The sequence below is a fragment of the Ptychodera flava genome, chromosome 7, assembly GCF_041260155.1.
Source record: "Ptychodera flava strain L36383 chromosome 7, AS_Pfla_20210202, whole genome shotgun sequence".
Lineage (NCBI taxonomy): Eukaryota > Metazoa > Hemichordata > Enteropneusta > Ptychoderidae > Ptychodera > Ptychodera flava.
The window spans coordinates 28,725,748-28,743,884 of record NC_091934.1 but is presented as its reverse complement, the minus strand read 5'-3'; the positions used below and the strand labels follow the sequence as shown (position 1 = coordinate 28,743,884).

At 38.7% G+C, this 18,137-nt stretch overlaps 1 protein-coding gene across 1 annotated transcript; it reads left to right on the top strand.

The window, feature by feature from the left end:
- On the top strand, positions 1–10,748 carry LOC139136421 (beta-galactoside alpha-2,6-sialyltransferase 2-like). Its single transcript, XM_070704146.1, has 4 exons — positions 1–259; positions 5,914–6,113; positions 8,012–8,183; positions 9,191–10,748. The coding sequence occupies exons 1-4, from the start codon at positions 1–3 to the stop codon at positions 9,460–9,462; spliced, it is 903 nt and encodes a 300-aa protein (XP_070560247.1). The 3' UTR covers positions 9,463–10,748.
- The last annotated feature ends 7,389 nt before the right edge of the window (positions 10,749–18,137 follow it).

Genomic DNA, 18,137 nt, shown 5'->3' with positions numbered 1-18,137 from the left:
ATGCCTTCCAAGAAAGTTATCCTCCGTGGTCTACTGGCAGTCGGCATGCGTCACTATGGCATTGGGCGATCCCTCGGTATCGGTGAAGTGTTTGAACTCACCAGAGATGCGGCCCGTATGTACGACAGGAATGCGGTGTCCATAACATTAGGCGGCATTAAAGTTGCCAGCCTGTACATTCTCTTTGATAATTGCCGACTGTCAGATTATTCAACAATAATAGTTCAGTACCCGACACGCTCACGAGATAGCGGTGCAGGTATATCAGTTGCCCATAACGTCTGGAATAGTGATAATATGAATGCTTGGTTAGCTTACACAGGGTTGAGAACATTTGGGGTCCATTATTTCTCAACGATACAACTATTTCTCAAATATGGAATCTGGCGTGAGTTTCGACAGGGATGATATCTTTGAAAATATACATAATAGACCCTTTTCATAAAGTCTAGCGCCCTCCTGTGGCCACTGTGAATTTGAAGTCAAAGCGAGGCCACTTGGGAAAACCCTCCAGCACCTGCCAAGTGGATTATGGAGCAGTTTCAAACCTAGAGACCCAGCGCCGAGAGAAAATGAGACTGAAATAGGTTTAGGGCGCTGTCTATACTTTGGGTCTTCTGACGGCGGCGCTGCTTGAACAGTGGATAAACGGTAGAAACTTCTAGAACGGTCTGTGCTTGAAGTCATTCGTGTAAAATTAACACTATTGAAAATATTTTGATGAAAATCTATCCGTTTCAGAACACTCCTTTACAAATCCGTTTACGGCACCTATTCACAGGAAAAATGGAAGCATTAAATTGATCGTGTTACGCCGATTTATGCTATGATCAAAGTCTTATTACTTGTAAATGGTCGCTTCAAAACAATAATGGAGCGGTGGCGTGGGAGAGACTGAACAATATCTGCAGCAATATCTGGGTGGAGCTCATGTAATATGGCTAGAAATCTTATTAATACTTAAACACCTTGGTTCATTCTGCACCAGTTTTGCGAAAAGCATACCAAGCATCAAATAATTTTTATCCAATATTTAAATCTAGGCATCCCTACATATTAAAGTAGATGTCAAATTTATTTACGCTGTATTTGTAAACTTGGTATTTCTGGATACATCAGTAACCTCATATTTCCGATATCAATGGTACAACATTGAACAAAATTTCAACTATTTACTTTGCCTGCAGTCATTTGTATTCATCAATTAATTTGATATTTACCTAAGCAGTTGGGACATTTTTTTCTCACAATTTTACAACTCATGCAGTAGTACGAAAGCCGACTAGCGAAGAGAAGTACGGTTTATTGCACGACGGCAGATCTCCAACGTTCAACTTTAATATGCTGTCGTCATAATTCAACATCTTTGCTGGCGTGCTGCTACATTCATGTATTAGAGATGTTGTCCATCAGCTGGTACAGCAAGATGCGACAAGGACAGGTCGGCATGTTCCAAAAATTAACGGTCGAGGCTTTCCGAGCCCGTTAATTTGGCTTTCCTCGAGCCCGCGCCAATGAATGAACGTTAATGGTCAGCGCAGAGTCTGTTATTTCCAATATATTATCAACGAACCCCGAAAAACCGTCAAAATTTACAAAAACTTCCCGTGCGAACGACAACGGGGCCTCAGAACCTGTCAATGAGTAGTGCGCGCTGCAAAACTTTTGCACATCCCGAGATTTTTTGAAAAACGCGTATAAACTTAGCCGAAAACCGCTCCATTTTATATTGTGGTTGATTACGATCTTTGTACAAATCACAATTTTCTTTTTAGCTGTAAAGTTACTATGTTTACGATATTATTCATATTCACGGCATGAAAACAAACCATTTACTTTGCATTTGTGGGCAGTCACGTGATTCAGCTCGACCAATTCAAACGCAATGGAAGGGGCATTGTAATATAATGTGTTATATCACATTTCTTCGGGAGTATAACTCTCACAGATATACATTAATTTGTTGTTAGTGAAAGGGGACTCGTCAATCAGTTGAACAAATTTGACTTGTAGCTATTTTATGAAGTTTCTTAGAATTAGTTACCATTATTTCCTAAATCTTGGTATCATATCTATTTTCTATATTAAAGTGGCGCTAAAAAGTTTATAACTGCCTGGAATTCCTGACCATGCCTCTTCAAACATTCTGTATCAGGAATTATCATGGTAACATGCACTGTGGTTGAAATGCTATTGTATCCTGAACATCACCCTCTACCATCGCCGTGTATCATGGTATTGTGACCATACAAAAGCGACTTTTAGTGCAGCGGACCAGGTATGTGAAGGGAAGTTTACGGATTAAAACTCACTTTAAAACCCAAATAAGTGAAACTTTTAAGGTAGACGCAGTGGGAACAGATTCTTGGAATTTCAAAAACGTATTTTTACAATACTTTTCTCGTTTATCTCTTGTGTGGGCTCGTCTTGAAGCACCTGGATTAATTAACGTTTCCGATTTTTTATTTTCCCTATAGATTTAACATAGGAATGATATCAGTTTGGAATTTCACATATCGGTAAATTTAAGGTAATTAGTTTCACAAGTACCAACATTCCGGATTTGTATTGCTAATTGGTAAGAAAATGGTCGAAAGTTTCATTGAGGAAACTTTGAGCAATAAACGACAAGCCAAACCTGTGTATATGGTCACCCAGTGGACCAAGACAAAGCGACCAATCTGTGGAGGTGGCCTATCTTTGAAGCGACTGGCGTTGCATTACTTTTTTGAAATGTAAAGCACCGAAGCCCACGGTATAGCTTTCAAGTCTATTTCATTTCTTAAACATATGATGAGTAAAATAGTTGTGAAATCATTCATAAATGAAACTAGTCCTTTGCTTTCAGTAGCAGTGTTCCTACTATCCAGTTTTTTTAATTGTCGAGCACTGTACGCAGGTTCTTTTGCCAAAGTAGGGCATTTATTGGCGGGTTTATTGGCAGGCACAGACCGCATCAGAGAAGTAGCCTGCTCTATAGATGACCCGATGTAAAAAAACTTCCGAGAAAGTTTGAGAATGAAGAGCAGAGTTACCCCTCTCTGCTCTATGTAAAGATGACTGTATATGAAAAAATGTGCTTTGAAACGTGTCCCAAAGGACAACCCTCTGGTCACAAGTGCACTTGATTCCAAACGTTTTGCATGATCAAGCGATTTTAGCTACATGACCAGACCCTCAAAATGAATCACAGCACAGACTTTATATTTTTTACCGACAATAATGCTACTTACACTGAGAGACTCTTCTATGTGACAAGTTACATATGAATGCGACATTTGCTTGAACTTAACGTTGTTCATACCCTTGAATCCTGGTGGTGGAATTAAGATTATTATAGAAAGTTTGATTGAGGATTACCCTTCCCCGAATTTCTGTTTGCTGTCTCTTTGAGCGTTAGGTTACTAGATAATATTTGAAACTTAATATTCATACGTCAGGAAAGAAACTTATTTATGATCATTCCATAGTAAGACTGAGAGATTACATCATTCAAATGCAGGCAAAATATCTTTCTGATCTCAGCACTACATATATGTTTACATCTTGTTAAGTCAAAATGAGGTATATCTTAAATTTCACCAGGGCAAGATGAACACTCTCCTGACTGTTTATAATGAGATCACATTGACTTTTTGCCATCGAGATCAATAGAGTTTGAATGTATTTTAAAGAATAATGAATGCTATGGGTCATTTACAAACTTTTCCAGTTTATTATCTTTTTTCACCCATATGTAGTGCTGTCGAGATTTTACATTTTCAATACTTCGCTGGAATGAAGTTATTTCTTTATGATCACTCATACATGAGTTAAACTGTGCAACCTTGCCTTGTGTAACTTAGCATCTGAATTAGAAACATGATCTAACCCATCATCTATCAAAATATTGTGCACGTGCATGCTTTGCCCGTTCCATACCTTATGAACCTTGCTTTTGTATAATTTATTGAGATTAAAGACTACAACCTTGATCCATCAGTCATTTTCACTCTGTAGTGCTCTACGGCTGTTGCAAGCTAATTACACAGCAGGATGTGCAATATTTTGTTCTTCCTGAAAAGAAATTTCCCAAATCGATAGTGTAAACTATTTAATCCTCTTTCTCCCAGGTTGTATTTATTTCTATGGTTTGTCTACGTAGCCTGGTAGAATGAGGATTAATTTTATAATATCATTACTTTGTTTGTTAGAACCATACACTAATTAATGGTATTATCATATACCCATGCCCATATTGCTACATCCTAGTGACGTTCAGCGTAAAATATCAGCCGTGATATTTCACGGTAAACGTCGAGATATGCACGATGAACGTCATCAGTTTTAGAGCTTTCCCGAACTACATTAGCAGTTTGTTGGTAAACAACGTAAACAACAAAATGGCTGCCGCTCCCCGCCTGGGAAGCGATGTCGCCGACATAAAAACTTGAAGGGCTTCGAGGAACAAAGGTATTTCTGGTTGCAAAATACGGAAATATCACGTTGAGTCTTGAAATGTTTTCCCATGGTATTTTTTTGGTCAAGTTCTAGCAAACATTCTGCCGTTCGCACGGCGCCGGCACTGTGTGCACAGTCTCCACTGAACAGGTAGTGAGCGCGTGGCGTGACAGCGATGTCACGCGCGCGACGACTGTTGACATGGCAACTCTAAAGGTAAACTAACAAAATGGCGTCCCCTCTCCGCGCGAGCTCCGTGCCGTACGACGATCGAAATCAGGATAGATTTAAAGCTGAGCAGTTTTTGATCGGTTACAGTACTGTTGTAATAGCATATTGCACCTTAAAATGTTCCTTCTGTATGACGATTTTTGTGTCTTTCTTCTTGGGTTTCATTGAGATATGGACGACTTGCAGCGATGTCGCACGTGATGTTGACATCTTCGTCGTATACTTTATGAATGAAGCCTGTTCACATAAACATTCTGATATTTATGCGCAAGGCGTAATAAAGTAAAGCCTCAAAATTAAAGGTTTTTCGTTCTATTAGTAAAAATTCCCTAAAATTATGGGCATGGGTATATGATAAATCGGTTATTACCCAATATCGCCTGTTCCTTGTGTCGTATCAGCATTCGTGTCATTTGTGCTGCGTCAGACACTCGACTTCGTCTCGTGTCTGACGCAGCACAAATGACACTCATGCTGATACGACACAGGAACAGGCGATATTGGGTAATAACCTCTAAATATTATACATGTATTGTTCCACAGGGTGTCACTATATACAAAACAAATCAAAGTATTATGGTGATTTTTTAAGTGATATACTATGTGCTGCAAGTTTTATTCCTTTCTGATACATTTTGTTAAAAGTGCTCATGGTTATTTTAGAGAAGTTTGATTGTCATTCCTAAATAATTATACGAGTGGGCAATCCCCCTCTTGTACTTTTCCAACTTGACCTTTGCCCTGCCTTGTTCTCCGCATACAGAAAACATATCCAGGGAAATTTCCTCCATGAAAAACATTCCATTAAGAACCCTGAAATACTTCTTTTATGGAATCAAGAATGCTGTAAATCTCATCAAAAGTTAAAGCTGTTTGAACTGAAAAGTATTGAAATAACTAAGAATATATAATAAAGCCAATGTATCAACATATGAACTGTGAATCAAATATAATGAGATTTTTCTTCTAACGTTGTGCATCTTTACTTTGGTAATTTATTGTCTTGAAGGGTTAATATTTCTTAATGTCTACATGTATCACTCCCTTGTACTTGAGAAAAACAATGGTCATATGGGGACATTGAACTCTCAACCCTATTGTTCCCGCAATACAGTACATGTATGTAAACTACTAGAAGGGAAAAGTCATAGTATTTAATTAGCATGAAAAATATAAGAGTAAAAAAAAATCTAAACTCCATTTTGAAAAAACTTTAATCCTGACCAATATTTTATCTTTTAGATGCACACGATGCTGTGCTGCGTTTTAACTATGCACCCACAAAGGGATATGAAAGGGATGTTGGTGGCAAGACAACACTACGAGTTGTCAACAACAAGGTATTCAGGCAAAAAAATTTAAGACAAATCCTTGAAAAGTTGGATGAAGATGTTCCCTTTGTGTCTTGGAGAGAAGGCCCCTACAATGCTAATATGCACAAGGTAAGAAGAGGACAGTTGGTATGCACGTTGAAAAACATTCATAAAAACAAAAGAATTCAGTTTTTGAACTGGTGAGGCACCAGCTCTTTCTTGAAGGTTTGTGAACTGGTGAGGCACCAGCGCTTTCTCAAAGGTTTGTGAACATGAAATAGAGTTCGCCTCAAAAAGTTTTCATTATGAAACTTTCAACCATTCTCTTACCAAATCAAGAATAAAAATCAGGGGACACCTTGCAAGTTTAGCACTATAGAAACACATTACATGAAATTTGGTGCTGTAATTTTACTTGAAATCCCTGTGTTAAACTCTATGGATAAACTTAATTTTCAATTTTCATAATACCAAGACGAAAATGTCTTTAAATGTTTTAGAATGAGCCCCCTAAATAGTTGGTCAGAAGGAAGTTTAGAAATGTTAGCACCTGAATTTACGTCTGTGAGTCCAATGCTCTACCTTCAACCCCTTCTCTGCTATCATTTCACCCCAACCAATTCTTTTCAATGGTGATTGTTGACCTCATTACAGGGATTCAGGGTGATCAGGTGAATGGCATAGGTCAGCGACTTATTACTTTAATTCGGTTTCAAAGTTCAATTTCAATGGAAAACAACTCTGAACAGAAAACATCTGTAATCCTTTATTAGCCAACACAAACTTTGATCCCCTTGATAGAAAAACATGCCTCTAACTGGTATGAGTCCTAAATTATGCTATTGTGCTGGAACTTATGGAGCACCCCTGACTTTGAGAAGTAAAATTTACACAACTTATTTCTCTACAGTAATACAGTAATTAGAGGTTATTACCCAATATCGCCTGTTCCTGTGTCGTATCAGCATGAGTGTCATTCGTGCTGCGTCAGACACGAGACGAAGTCGAGTGTCTGGCGCAGCACAAATGACACGAATGCTGATACGACACAAGGAACAGGCGATATTGGGTAATAACCGATTTATCATATACCCATGCCCATAATTTTAGGGAATTTTTACTGATAGAACGAAAAACCTTAATTTTGAGGCTTTACTTTATTACGCCTTGCGCATAAATATCAGAATGTTTATGTGAACAGGCTTCATTCATAAAGTATACGACGAAGATGTCAACCTCACGCGCGACATCGTCCATACAATGAAGCCCAAGAAGAAAGACACCGGGATACAAAAATCGTCATACAGAAGGAACATTTTAAGGTGCAATATGCTATTACAACTGTAACCGATCAAAAACTGCTCAGCTTTAAATCTATCCTGATTTCGATCGTCGTACGGCATGGAGCTCGCGCAGAGGGGGGACGCCACTTTGTTAGTTTACCTTTAGAGTTGCCATGTCAACAGTCGTCACGCACGCGACATCGCTGTCACGCCACACGCTCACTACCTGTTCGGTGAAGACCGTGCACAGTGCCGGTGCCGTGCGAACGGCAGAATGTTTGCTAGAACTTGACCAAAAAAATACCATGGGAAAACATTTCAAGACTCAACGTGATATTTCCGTATTTTGCAACCAGAAATACCCGTCCTCCTCGAAGCCCTTCAAGTTTTAACGTCGGCGACATCGCTTATTTCGCAGGCGGGGAGCGGCAGCCATTTTGTTGTTTACGTTGTTTACCACCAAACTGCTAATGTAGTTCGGGAAAACTCTAAAACTGCATGATGACGATCATCGTGCATATCTCGACGTTTACCGTGAAATATCACGGCTGATATTTTACGTTGAACGTCACTAGGATGTAGCAATATGGGCATGGTATATGATAATATATAGTAATGCAAAAGAAATGTGGTTATGGTGATTGTGTGAGAATTTTATCCAAATGAATGTAACAGACCAGACTTAAGTGCCTTATAATGAATCCTTGACCGTTTTTGTATATTTCTACTACGATTCATGATCAGTGGTACACAGATGGCAAGTCAGTCTTCTGTAATTACGCCAAGTGGCATTACATGCATCCGTCTCAACCCGTCCACATACTGCGACTTGAAACAATATGGAGACTCTGGGATGTTGTTCAAGAATTCAGCGATGAAGAGTTGAGTGAGTTTCCCCTCACATCTGGCTTTTTAGGTAAGTCATCATAAAATTTGCATTTTGTATCATTCAATAATGTCAATTGCATTAGCAATGTCACTTTCTCTACAAAATATTGCTCAAGTTCACTTTTGGCATGATTTAGCTCATGTAGACCCTCAGTGGATATAAATTTCTGGCTGTTTATCGGTAACTTCCTTCATCATCAGGCTTTACTGAGCAAACCAATAAATAATGTAAGACATGAAATCAGAATGCTGATAAACTAATGAACTGCTATGGCGCTGTATGCTATGTAACTAAATGCATGCATACAAAATCAAACACTGCTTCTTGAAATGCACACAAATTTTGTCATTTTTGCATGCATGCTTGGCTACCATTGCAGCTTGTAGTTTGAGCCAATCTTTTAGTGTTCATTGTAACATTGGCAGTGACCTATAAAATTGTCTTTCCATCTGTACAAGAGTAATTTCAAAATTGTAGTCTATATTTGCAGAGAAATATTTATATTTGCATGGTAATGAGAGAAAAATGGCATTATTTGTGAACTCTCTATTGTCGACCTTTTATTACATTAATTGGACCTTGTCCAGTATCTTGTCACGCAAGTACCCCATGGACTGTACCATTATTTTTTAGGGTCCGCCGATGGACTTCAGGGGCTGAATATAGGTAGTTGAACTTAAGCAAACACACTAATGACTATAAATATCTCATTGCCATGTGACAGGGGTAATACAGGGAAATTGTGGCCCGTGTCTTTCTCCAGTTTTATTTGTCGGCTAGGGAAACAGGTATTGATAGTCTCTTTTTTATTCACCCAGTGTTATTGGCATTCATTACCTACCCCATTGTCCCTTCCTCTGACATAGGATCCCATTAGCACGTTTGTTCTGCCCCTCACACCCAATGGCCATCCTTTAAAAATAATGGTACAGTCCATAGGGTACTTCCTTGGCACGATACTTGACAAGGTCCCCTAAATCTTTTCAAAGGTCAACTCTGAGCATTTATAATTTTCTTGTTTTTTTGTGACAAAGGAATTCATCTCATGTTGCACCTTTGTGAAGAGGTTCACGTGTACGGTTACATTCCACGAAAACACGAACGGTACTGTTACTACTACGAGAAATGCTGCCTGCTATGTGGATGGCTGCTCTTCGACACCCATCCAAGAGATCCTGAGAAAGCAGTTTCAAAGAGACTGCACGCTGGCAAAGAAGATGACATTCTCAATAAACGGATAATTACGATGAAAGGATACTCAAAGTATAATTGCAAGAAAGACAGAAAGCATCCTGGAGTGAAATAGGAATCTTTTTGGTGAAATGGCTTGAGCTTATGGAACACAGCTATGTGGTTTGGGAACTAGGTGTCATTATGTTTGTGAAGCCTCATATAACTGTATTGATGTAAGGCCATTTAGAGAAAATTCTTTGTTTGCCGTCCTTGGATTTTTAAAAAACCTAGAAGCCAGCCAGGTAAAAACAACAAACATAAGCTCATTTTTTATTGTGTTTCTTTTAGAAAAAATAGTGTTTATGTTTGTTTTCTTCATTTTCTCTGAAAACCTACCAGCACACGGACGGCAAACAAAGAATTTTATTTAAGGTGCCTAATGAAGGGAACCCAAGCAGGCAGCAGCACTCTGCTGTGTATTTAGTACAGGTATACCATAGGCAGTTCTAACTACACCATGGAGGTAGTGCTCAGGTGCTTCCATGAATTATACCAAACACATACTCTACAAGTTCATGGTGAAATATCTGTTATGCTTGGTTGAATAAAAATGTGAAAAAAGTACAGTTTCTTAAAATGATAGGTAAAATGTTCCATTGTACTACAGAAATCATTCGTTTTAACCAGCAAAGCTAAAAAAAATTAGAAAAATTAGATTTCTTTGATGGAAACAGAACACATATTGAAATGGTAATTGATTGCATCAGTCACATTTTAGTCTCAAAGGACAAAGACCAGGCGACTTAAAGATTGTACTCCTTCTGTCTATCTGTCCATCCTTCCATACACGCAGATATGTCAGACATGCCTGACCCAATTTCTTTCAAACATGGCACAAGGATAATATACTTAGCATACATACATTAGTTTTTTGCGATACAATCCAATATTGCCACCATGTGGCCATGCCATTTCTTATGAGATTTTGAAGTCCAAGAGCCATTACTGAGACAAGCCTCAACAGATTTCTTTTCAGCCTGGCACAAGGGCAACACTCTGTGAGTTACTCAAGCATGATATGATCCAATATGGCCCCAAGGTGGCTAATTTCTCATTATATTTTCAATGTCCAGAACCATTACAAAGACATACCTGGACAGATTTCTTTAAACTTGGCACACAGACCACACACTATGACCTACCAGTGCATGTCAATGTCTTCATGATACAATTAAGTGTTCTTGAGATTTTTTCAAGTCCAGAACCATTACTGAAATATGCCTCAACAGGTTTATTTTAAACTTCATACAAGGACTACGGTACACACTATTACTTATATGTGCATGTCAAATTTTGCAATATGATCCAATGTGACTGCAAGGTAGCCACTTAGTTGTACTTCTTTCATGTTCACTCTGATTTCACTACATATAAAATGACATAGTGGATTTTTCATCATGAGAAAACCCAGTTGTAATCGACCATATGTTTAAGGTATCATATATACATATGTAGTTTAGCGAAATGCATGCTTGTATTTGTAAAGTGCTGGTTTATCAAATAAAAATGAGCGACAGTTTGTCAGTATTTCTATTTTGTACCGGGCATATGCAGATAATAAAGTGGATGTTTGTTGATTATTGTTGTTGTCGTTTTTGTTTTATTTTAGTGAATAGAAGTGAACAATGGCTATAAGAATTTAAGGGCATGAAATTTGATGTACAATTTCTCTTGATCTGATTCTTAAATTTTCTGAACTTTCAACATGACTGCAAAGAGACAAAATGCATCAAGTAAACAGATGTAACGACAAATGAAATGTACATTTTTAGAAATTGTACTTATTTTCATTACTTGCTCCTCGTATGTGATAGCGCCCTCTACAGCCATATGTGTATTTTCATTGCTCTGATCCCATTTGTTTAAATGAACACAAGGCACTTTCAGCATATGTCACCACTTCTATTCTAAGAGGAAAGGGAAAATTCCATTGCCTATTTGGCTCATCTGGACTTAGAAACTGCTGCAGTTACTGTTACTGTCGCACTTTGACAAATTTTATTACCATGCTATTGACAATGACTTGTTTGAAAAAGTTTGTACCTTTCCTGACCTTACAATGTATCTGTTGTTCTCCATTCTGTATTTCCAAAATCACAGTAATCACAACTTTCCGTGATGGGATATTGGCCATGAAAATTTGTTCTGCTGTCAATACGATAGAAACTGGTCGGCACTTTCACTTTCCACGCGACAACTTCAATCAATGGTCACAATCAAATCAAAAAAGGAAAAAAGTTTCCAACCGCCTGATTGTAGTGTATAAGACTTGGAATTACTGTGATAAGCATTACATTTAGTAATGTCAAGGCCATAAATGTCAGAGAGTTCAAACGAGCCACTGCACATTTTATAGTTGTGTGATATAACCGAGGTTACGTTGGTATTGACGGTTATGTGGTAGCGTGTCGGGGCGGGCAAGGCTGGTATTCCAATGATGAAGGAATGTAAAGACGACTGGAAACAGCGAGTACATGTACTATATAATCTAAGATGCTACTTTATTACACTAAGCTCTAAGCTACGTACATAGAGTGATGGTAAGCTGGAGACTGCTTGAGTACACGTGGGCTAAGAGAGATATACATGCCCTCATGAATAGTAATGACAGCTCATGAATAATAATCACATGACACTACGTCACAATAGTTCATACCTGTAAAAAGCTTAAAATATTTGTTCATGATGTAACTACTGAAAACAGGAAGCTGATTATAGTCTTTGTAGAAATATTAAGAGCATCGAAGGACAGTTATGTCTTCGCTTGATGCAAGTGTAACGATATTATATGTCTCTGCACAGTGGAAAGTGTGTATGCTGTCGTTGTTGGGTATGGTTCAATATAAGAATTCTGTACTCTTTCAATGCAGTGGTCCTTTTTTGAAGAAAACCAGAAGGGTTGTTTCCTTTCGCTCTGTATAAAGAGAGGAGGCCAACTTGTGATCATTATGATCATAATGTGGCAAAGTAGAACTGAACTCACAGCCCAGGGGGTGACGAATGTCTGTCGTAGACTGTACAGTAATTTTTGTAATACTTACTATAGTTTGCCATCAAACTGACCACATCACAGGGTTTGGGTACTTTTCTGAAGCCAGGGCAAGTTCACACATAACAACCAAAGCCGAATACAACTATCAGAAACGAACTGGTCAACGGATGATGAACAGTAGGTACCCCCTGACGTATAAATCTGTCTAGGAAGACAATAAACCTCATCGTTTTCACAAATTTCGGCAGTTGAACGCTTTCATTTGACCGTCTCATGGCTTGTAGATTGTCCCGCATTGACATGTTCTATATTTGATGTCTGTTTTGTTTTTGTTTTTTGTTTTGTTGTTTTTTATTATTCTTTTATGCTTTCGTTGGTGCAGTTTCTCCCCTCTCTCTTCTATGTGTAGCAGCAAGTGTAGAAGGAGCTGAGTGGCCAATGAAGCAAACACGACAGTTTTCGTTGGAGAATGGTTGAAAGATAAACACTACGGCGCGTATAATCCATGCCAAAATTAGCACCTAACATTTTGAGCCTACTTTAATGCAACTCTCACCAAGCTCTATGCAACTCTCTAACCTCCATGCACTCTCACGAACCCCATGCAACTGTCATGAACCTCCATGCAACTGCCTCCATGCAACTGTCACTAACCTCCATGCAACTCGCGAGAACCTCAATGCAACTCGTAAAATGCATTCGCTGTGAGCCAACCTGAGGTTCATGAGAATTGCATTCCAAGTTGAGGTTGGCTCAAAATGTTAGGTGCTAATTCCTGCCCCGATTACGTGCCATATTAACACTTTAGTTAGCATGCGGGTTGGAAATTAGTCTATGGATGTACTATGAGAAACCTTTGCAAGCGGTATGTACATGATTTGCATAGTTTTGCATGATAGATCTGCAATAGATAAACACAAACAAACAAACAAAATGCATTTAATTGTAATTCTACTATTTATATCAATACGCACTGCAGCGAACGATCATATGAGTGAAAAACATCTGCAGGAGAGCCATTCCTAAATGTATATCTCCAGTATATTTATATTGACATACAGGTAAACTATTTTAATGAGAAACGTAATGAAAACTGCCACCATTGAAGAAATATTTTTCAACTTTTGTTTTTTCAAGCTTTTAAGTTCAAATTATGGCGAAGTTGATTACCCCATATCTGTTCACGAATCCTATCCAGTATATAGTTCAATGGATAAACTTTAATGAGTCACATGAAATAAGTATTTGTCACGTGATATACATTCTCGGTTAGCTGGAGGAGGAAACCTTTGATATCGTGTGAGAGAGTCACTTTGATATCATGTGAGTGAGTCAGGCCTGCTTATCATTATCAATTTGTTCATGTCCTGTACATATAGTATACGTCTACCTTTGTTGATGAGCAGGCGAAGTCTTAGACTGGAAGATCCGTCGCTCCAGGGCGCTATCTACGCTCCCCAAAAGGAAAGGAGTGTCCTCGAGCGGCGGATCTTAAGGTCTAGCGAAATCTTTACGACAAATACATCTCAGAGAATTTCAAGATAGGATTGATGCTGCTGTATCCTTCCATGTTCTGGTATTACTGCTCGAGTTTACGGAAGTCAACTGTTGAATGATCTTGAATGAAACACCCTTTTGCGTTGAGACTTGCCAACTCAATTCGAATTCGGTAGAATCAATTACTGTCAGACTTTTACTGTAGTACACCACTACAGCGGAATGTATCGCGGCCTGGGACGACACGCTTGTTTTCTATTGATGTGCATTAATTGATGTGCATTTTTACATTAATTGTTCTCTGTCGATTTGGCACGTGTTTTTCACAACCTGCGAAAAGTAGTAATAAAACTACCTTCAGTAAATATAAGTTTGCAGAACTGACAAACAGGAGTCGATGTGTCGTTTGAATACAATGCGTTTACTATAGACCTATAGAGTAAATAGAAATGACGTAAGGTCAATATGATAATGCAATAAAAATCAAAACGAGAACACCGAGAATTTCATTGCAGGAGAGAGATTGCAGTGTGTGCTGAAAGGACTGTGAGCTGACGCGTAGCAACTCGGCCGGAGTTCATTTTAATTTGTAAATATAAGCCATTGACGTCAATTCTATCGGTGTGTTGTCTTCAACTACACAGACATCGTGATCCCGTGGAGTCCTCCGATGTCTTGATAGGAGTAGAGAATCTTCTATTCACCAATGTAGAGAGAGTTGCGCAAAGCACCGGGTTACATGCAACTCATTATTTTCATAGGGGGGTTGTGCGCTAAAGTTGAATTGATATTCCAAAAATCTGACCCATTGGTGGGCATTTGTTGACAAATTACGGAGCATATTGACCAATGTCCAACTGTACGGGGAGGTTTTCCTGAGGGGTATGTTGATGTTTCCTTTTTACTGAACGTAATTTCGGAGGTGTGTGTGTGGTGGGGGGGGGGTGAAGAGTGATCGGTGGGGGTGGGTTGAAGAGTGATCCATGTTTATTGATTTTTCGTGAAAGAGTGACCCATTCGAGCGGCACATACCTACACGCATTGCTTGTGGGAGTACTCAGCCTCGGGAAGACAAACGTATCGACAAGTTGATATGTAGAGGGCGTACACGTATGGCAGTTCTGAAAGCTGACCCAGCAGATTATCAATATTGATCTTGTTTGTGCCATTGAAATATTTGCACAGGTTTCAAGCTGACACAGTCGCTACAATGGACCCAAGCCATATTCTTGGTAAGTTGGCAGGCGTTTAGAACTTTATGCGGATTACCATGATTCAACATTGTGCGCTTTCCGTACTTTCATAACCATTACGGACGTTTGCTCGGAGTGCATGAAATACTAAATGATAGATTGTCACCTAGCTTGTTAACATTATAATTATGTATAGTAACTAAGATATTGTTCAGACATCGCCCTACTTCCGCCTGGCGCCCTGGCTATAATCCTCAAGTGACAATTGACATACGTGTACAGTTAAAAGTATCTGTTAACTCACGGCGATCGATCTAAATCTGAGTAGGGACTTACATTATTCAGTATCCTGCATTACTTTAGGTCTGATGTTGTCGGTTGCTGTCCGACTTGTATCATGATTAAAATACTGCGGTTTCTGTGGAGTTTGTTCTGGCGGACGGTTACAACTGCCATGTAAAGGAAAATGGGCGACCTGACAAGGCGACAAGAGGAAATGGCGAACGCGTTAACTTGTCTTTACTCTCGCCAAGACCTATTAAGTAATGATGGTCAGCGGGGGGTGGGGGGTGGGGTGGGTTATGTCAGGGACTGTGATTCGAGGTAATCTACTCAGCGACGGACATACACAGATATTGTCCACTCCTCTCAAAGTTGTTCATATTAAACAAAATAATCAGTTACATGGTCAATATGACATTCAGTGAGTAGAGTAGGGCCATTTCACTTAAACCTCCTAAAAGTGAATGACAATCATGCAAGGGATCAAAGACATTAAATAATAATAGAACATGTTAACCTAAACAGGACCATGTACCTTCGAGGCAGCAGACCATTTGTTCTTCTGACGTAGGACAAAGGTCACCCAGATTTCCTCGAGCATACAATAGTCCTTTATTTGTAATATATAATTATAACCGAGTGAGAAAGTGTAGAGTTATACAATAATGTAATGCTTTTCATTAATTGAAGCTGGATTGCGGATATTTCTGACCGAATTTCAGTATCTTGATCTTAGTCGAGGGACCGTGCCGCCAGTCATTGCGGACGTGCAGAAATGGCTGTCACCTGGACCACCAATGCAGGTAGGGAAATCACCGACTACTGTGACGTCAGCCTATAAATCTTCCCCTATCAAAAATAATATATATAGAGACCACTTGTGTCTGGCGCGCAAGGTCTTTTGATTTACGTAGGGAAATCAATGAACTCGGTGAAATGTATCCAAAATAAGAAACTCAATGTTCTATTTTGTACTTACTAGTTTTTCCAGTAGTTTACTCGCCTTTCGTCATGTTTGATAAAAAAGTGTTACATTTTGAACAAAAATCACTTCAACTTTGCTTTTCATTATTTTAATAAACGTTTTTTAATGCCGGCCTTTCAACACCTGGCATTTAAGGGGCCATTGATAATTGAAAGATGCAGGGCTAACGCAACTAATTGCGTTTGGTTTCAACCCTCTCCTCCCCTAAACCAAAGTTTGGAAGTGCGAAATCCAACCAAGCCTCATTCTGTATCAGCATATCTACAATCACAGGGACCGCAGACATTATTCGTCTAGAAGTTATGAATATGATCAATAATATCACATATTAAACCATTTTTCATTATACAAGGCTTGGCCTTACCTGTGTTTGGGTGTGTGCAAATTACTTACCCTCGCTATCTATGTATAGTATTTTTATAGGCGGTGTAACTCGTCTTTCACCTTAAAACTGCTAACGAGTTATTTGACTGGTCGATAAGCACCCCCCCCCCCCCCCGTCGCCGCATTGGTGATCAGCACAACAAATTAATGAAGGGGGTTAGGAGAGCAATTAACAGATATGGATTTTTTTCTTTGAAATACTATACTGAGATAGCGAGAGTAAAGTAATAGACAAACTCTCGACACAGGTTAGGCTTGTATAATGAAAATAAGTTTAATATGTGTCATTTTTTCCGAACATATTCACAACTTCTAGACGAATAATGCCTGCATCACCCTATGCTACAATCGGTAATTACTTTGCTAAGAAATTGCGACAATTGTAACAATGCGGTAACACACCGAATCTTAAGTTTGTAATCTGACGAATACGATCATGCCTTCAACTCGTTCATTTTCTGACAGAGTTTCTGCCAACTCGAAAATGGAGCAAACAAAAAATGAACTGCATAAAAAGTGTATTCAAATTATCGTTACGTTATTTTACACGTGCGCTTAACCACATGTATGTCAAAATAATGCTGGTGTACCGCCGGTGCAGTGTGGGTCCGGCCTGGTACAATATAGCATGATAATGTGCGATACATAAAAACGAGTAGCTATATCTTGCAATGTACTAAACTTTACCATACTAAACTTTAGATTCTCTTCTTTTTTTGAAATATATAGTATGATGGGGGGGGGGGTCTTCATGTCATCTTTGATAAGAAATATGGCTTTAGATCAGTATTTTGGTTAAGTTCAACGCCACTTTACACATCAATCTTCAGTAATGTCATTTTCTATGACAAACGACCAAAATTAGAAATTATGCTATTTCCTTACTCTTATATATTGTTGTTTCTATCTACAGAGAAGATTGAACTTGGTATCATCATCTTTGTACATTCTTCATAACCTAGTAATGTCGAAATCGAACCACAAGTACTTCGATAACCGAGAGGTCAAAAAACTTCTGTGTTTCTACAAAGGATCGGACGACAATAGGCGAAGCTTTCCAGCGTGTCTGACGCTGAGTTACGTGATCGACAAAGAAAAGGAATTAGATCTAATAAAAGACGAAAAAGGTACAGAAATAGTTAAAATTGCAAACTTGAATGAGATTGAAATTATATTTTCACAAATCCAAAATACTTTCATTCCATTTATCTTTGTTTGTGTCTTATCTCCAGAATCCGTACAAGTATGGGGCAAGATATGAAAACCCTGACAAATTTACATGAGTGAAATTTTAGATAAATCTGTATAGTAAAGTTACATTTTAAGCTCACGTGTTCACACTACAGAGCTGATGTCCCAGCGATGATTACAAACAACTGCAATGCTTACTAAAGCACGTGAGCATTTTCACTTCA

Bases quoted from the DNA above. Each gene is read 5' to 3' on its own strand.
- LOC139136421 (XM_070704146.1), top strand. From the start codon at position 1: ATGCCTTCCAAGAAAGTTATCCTCCGTGGTCTACTGGCAGTCGGCATG. The intron at 260-5,913 runs GTATATCAGTTG...TTTATCTTTTAG, and splicing joins CTCACGAGATAGCGGTGCAG to ATGCACACGATGCTGTGCTG. The intron at 6,114-8,011 runs GTAAGAAGAGGA...ATTCATGATCAG, and splicing joins ACAATGCTAATATGCACAAG to TGGTACACAGATGGCAAGTC.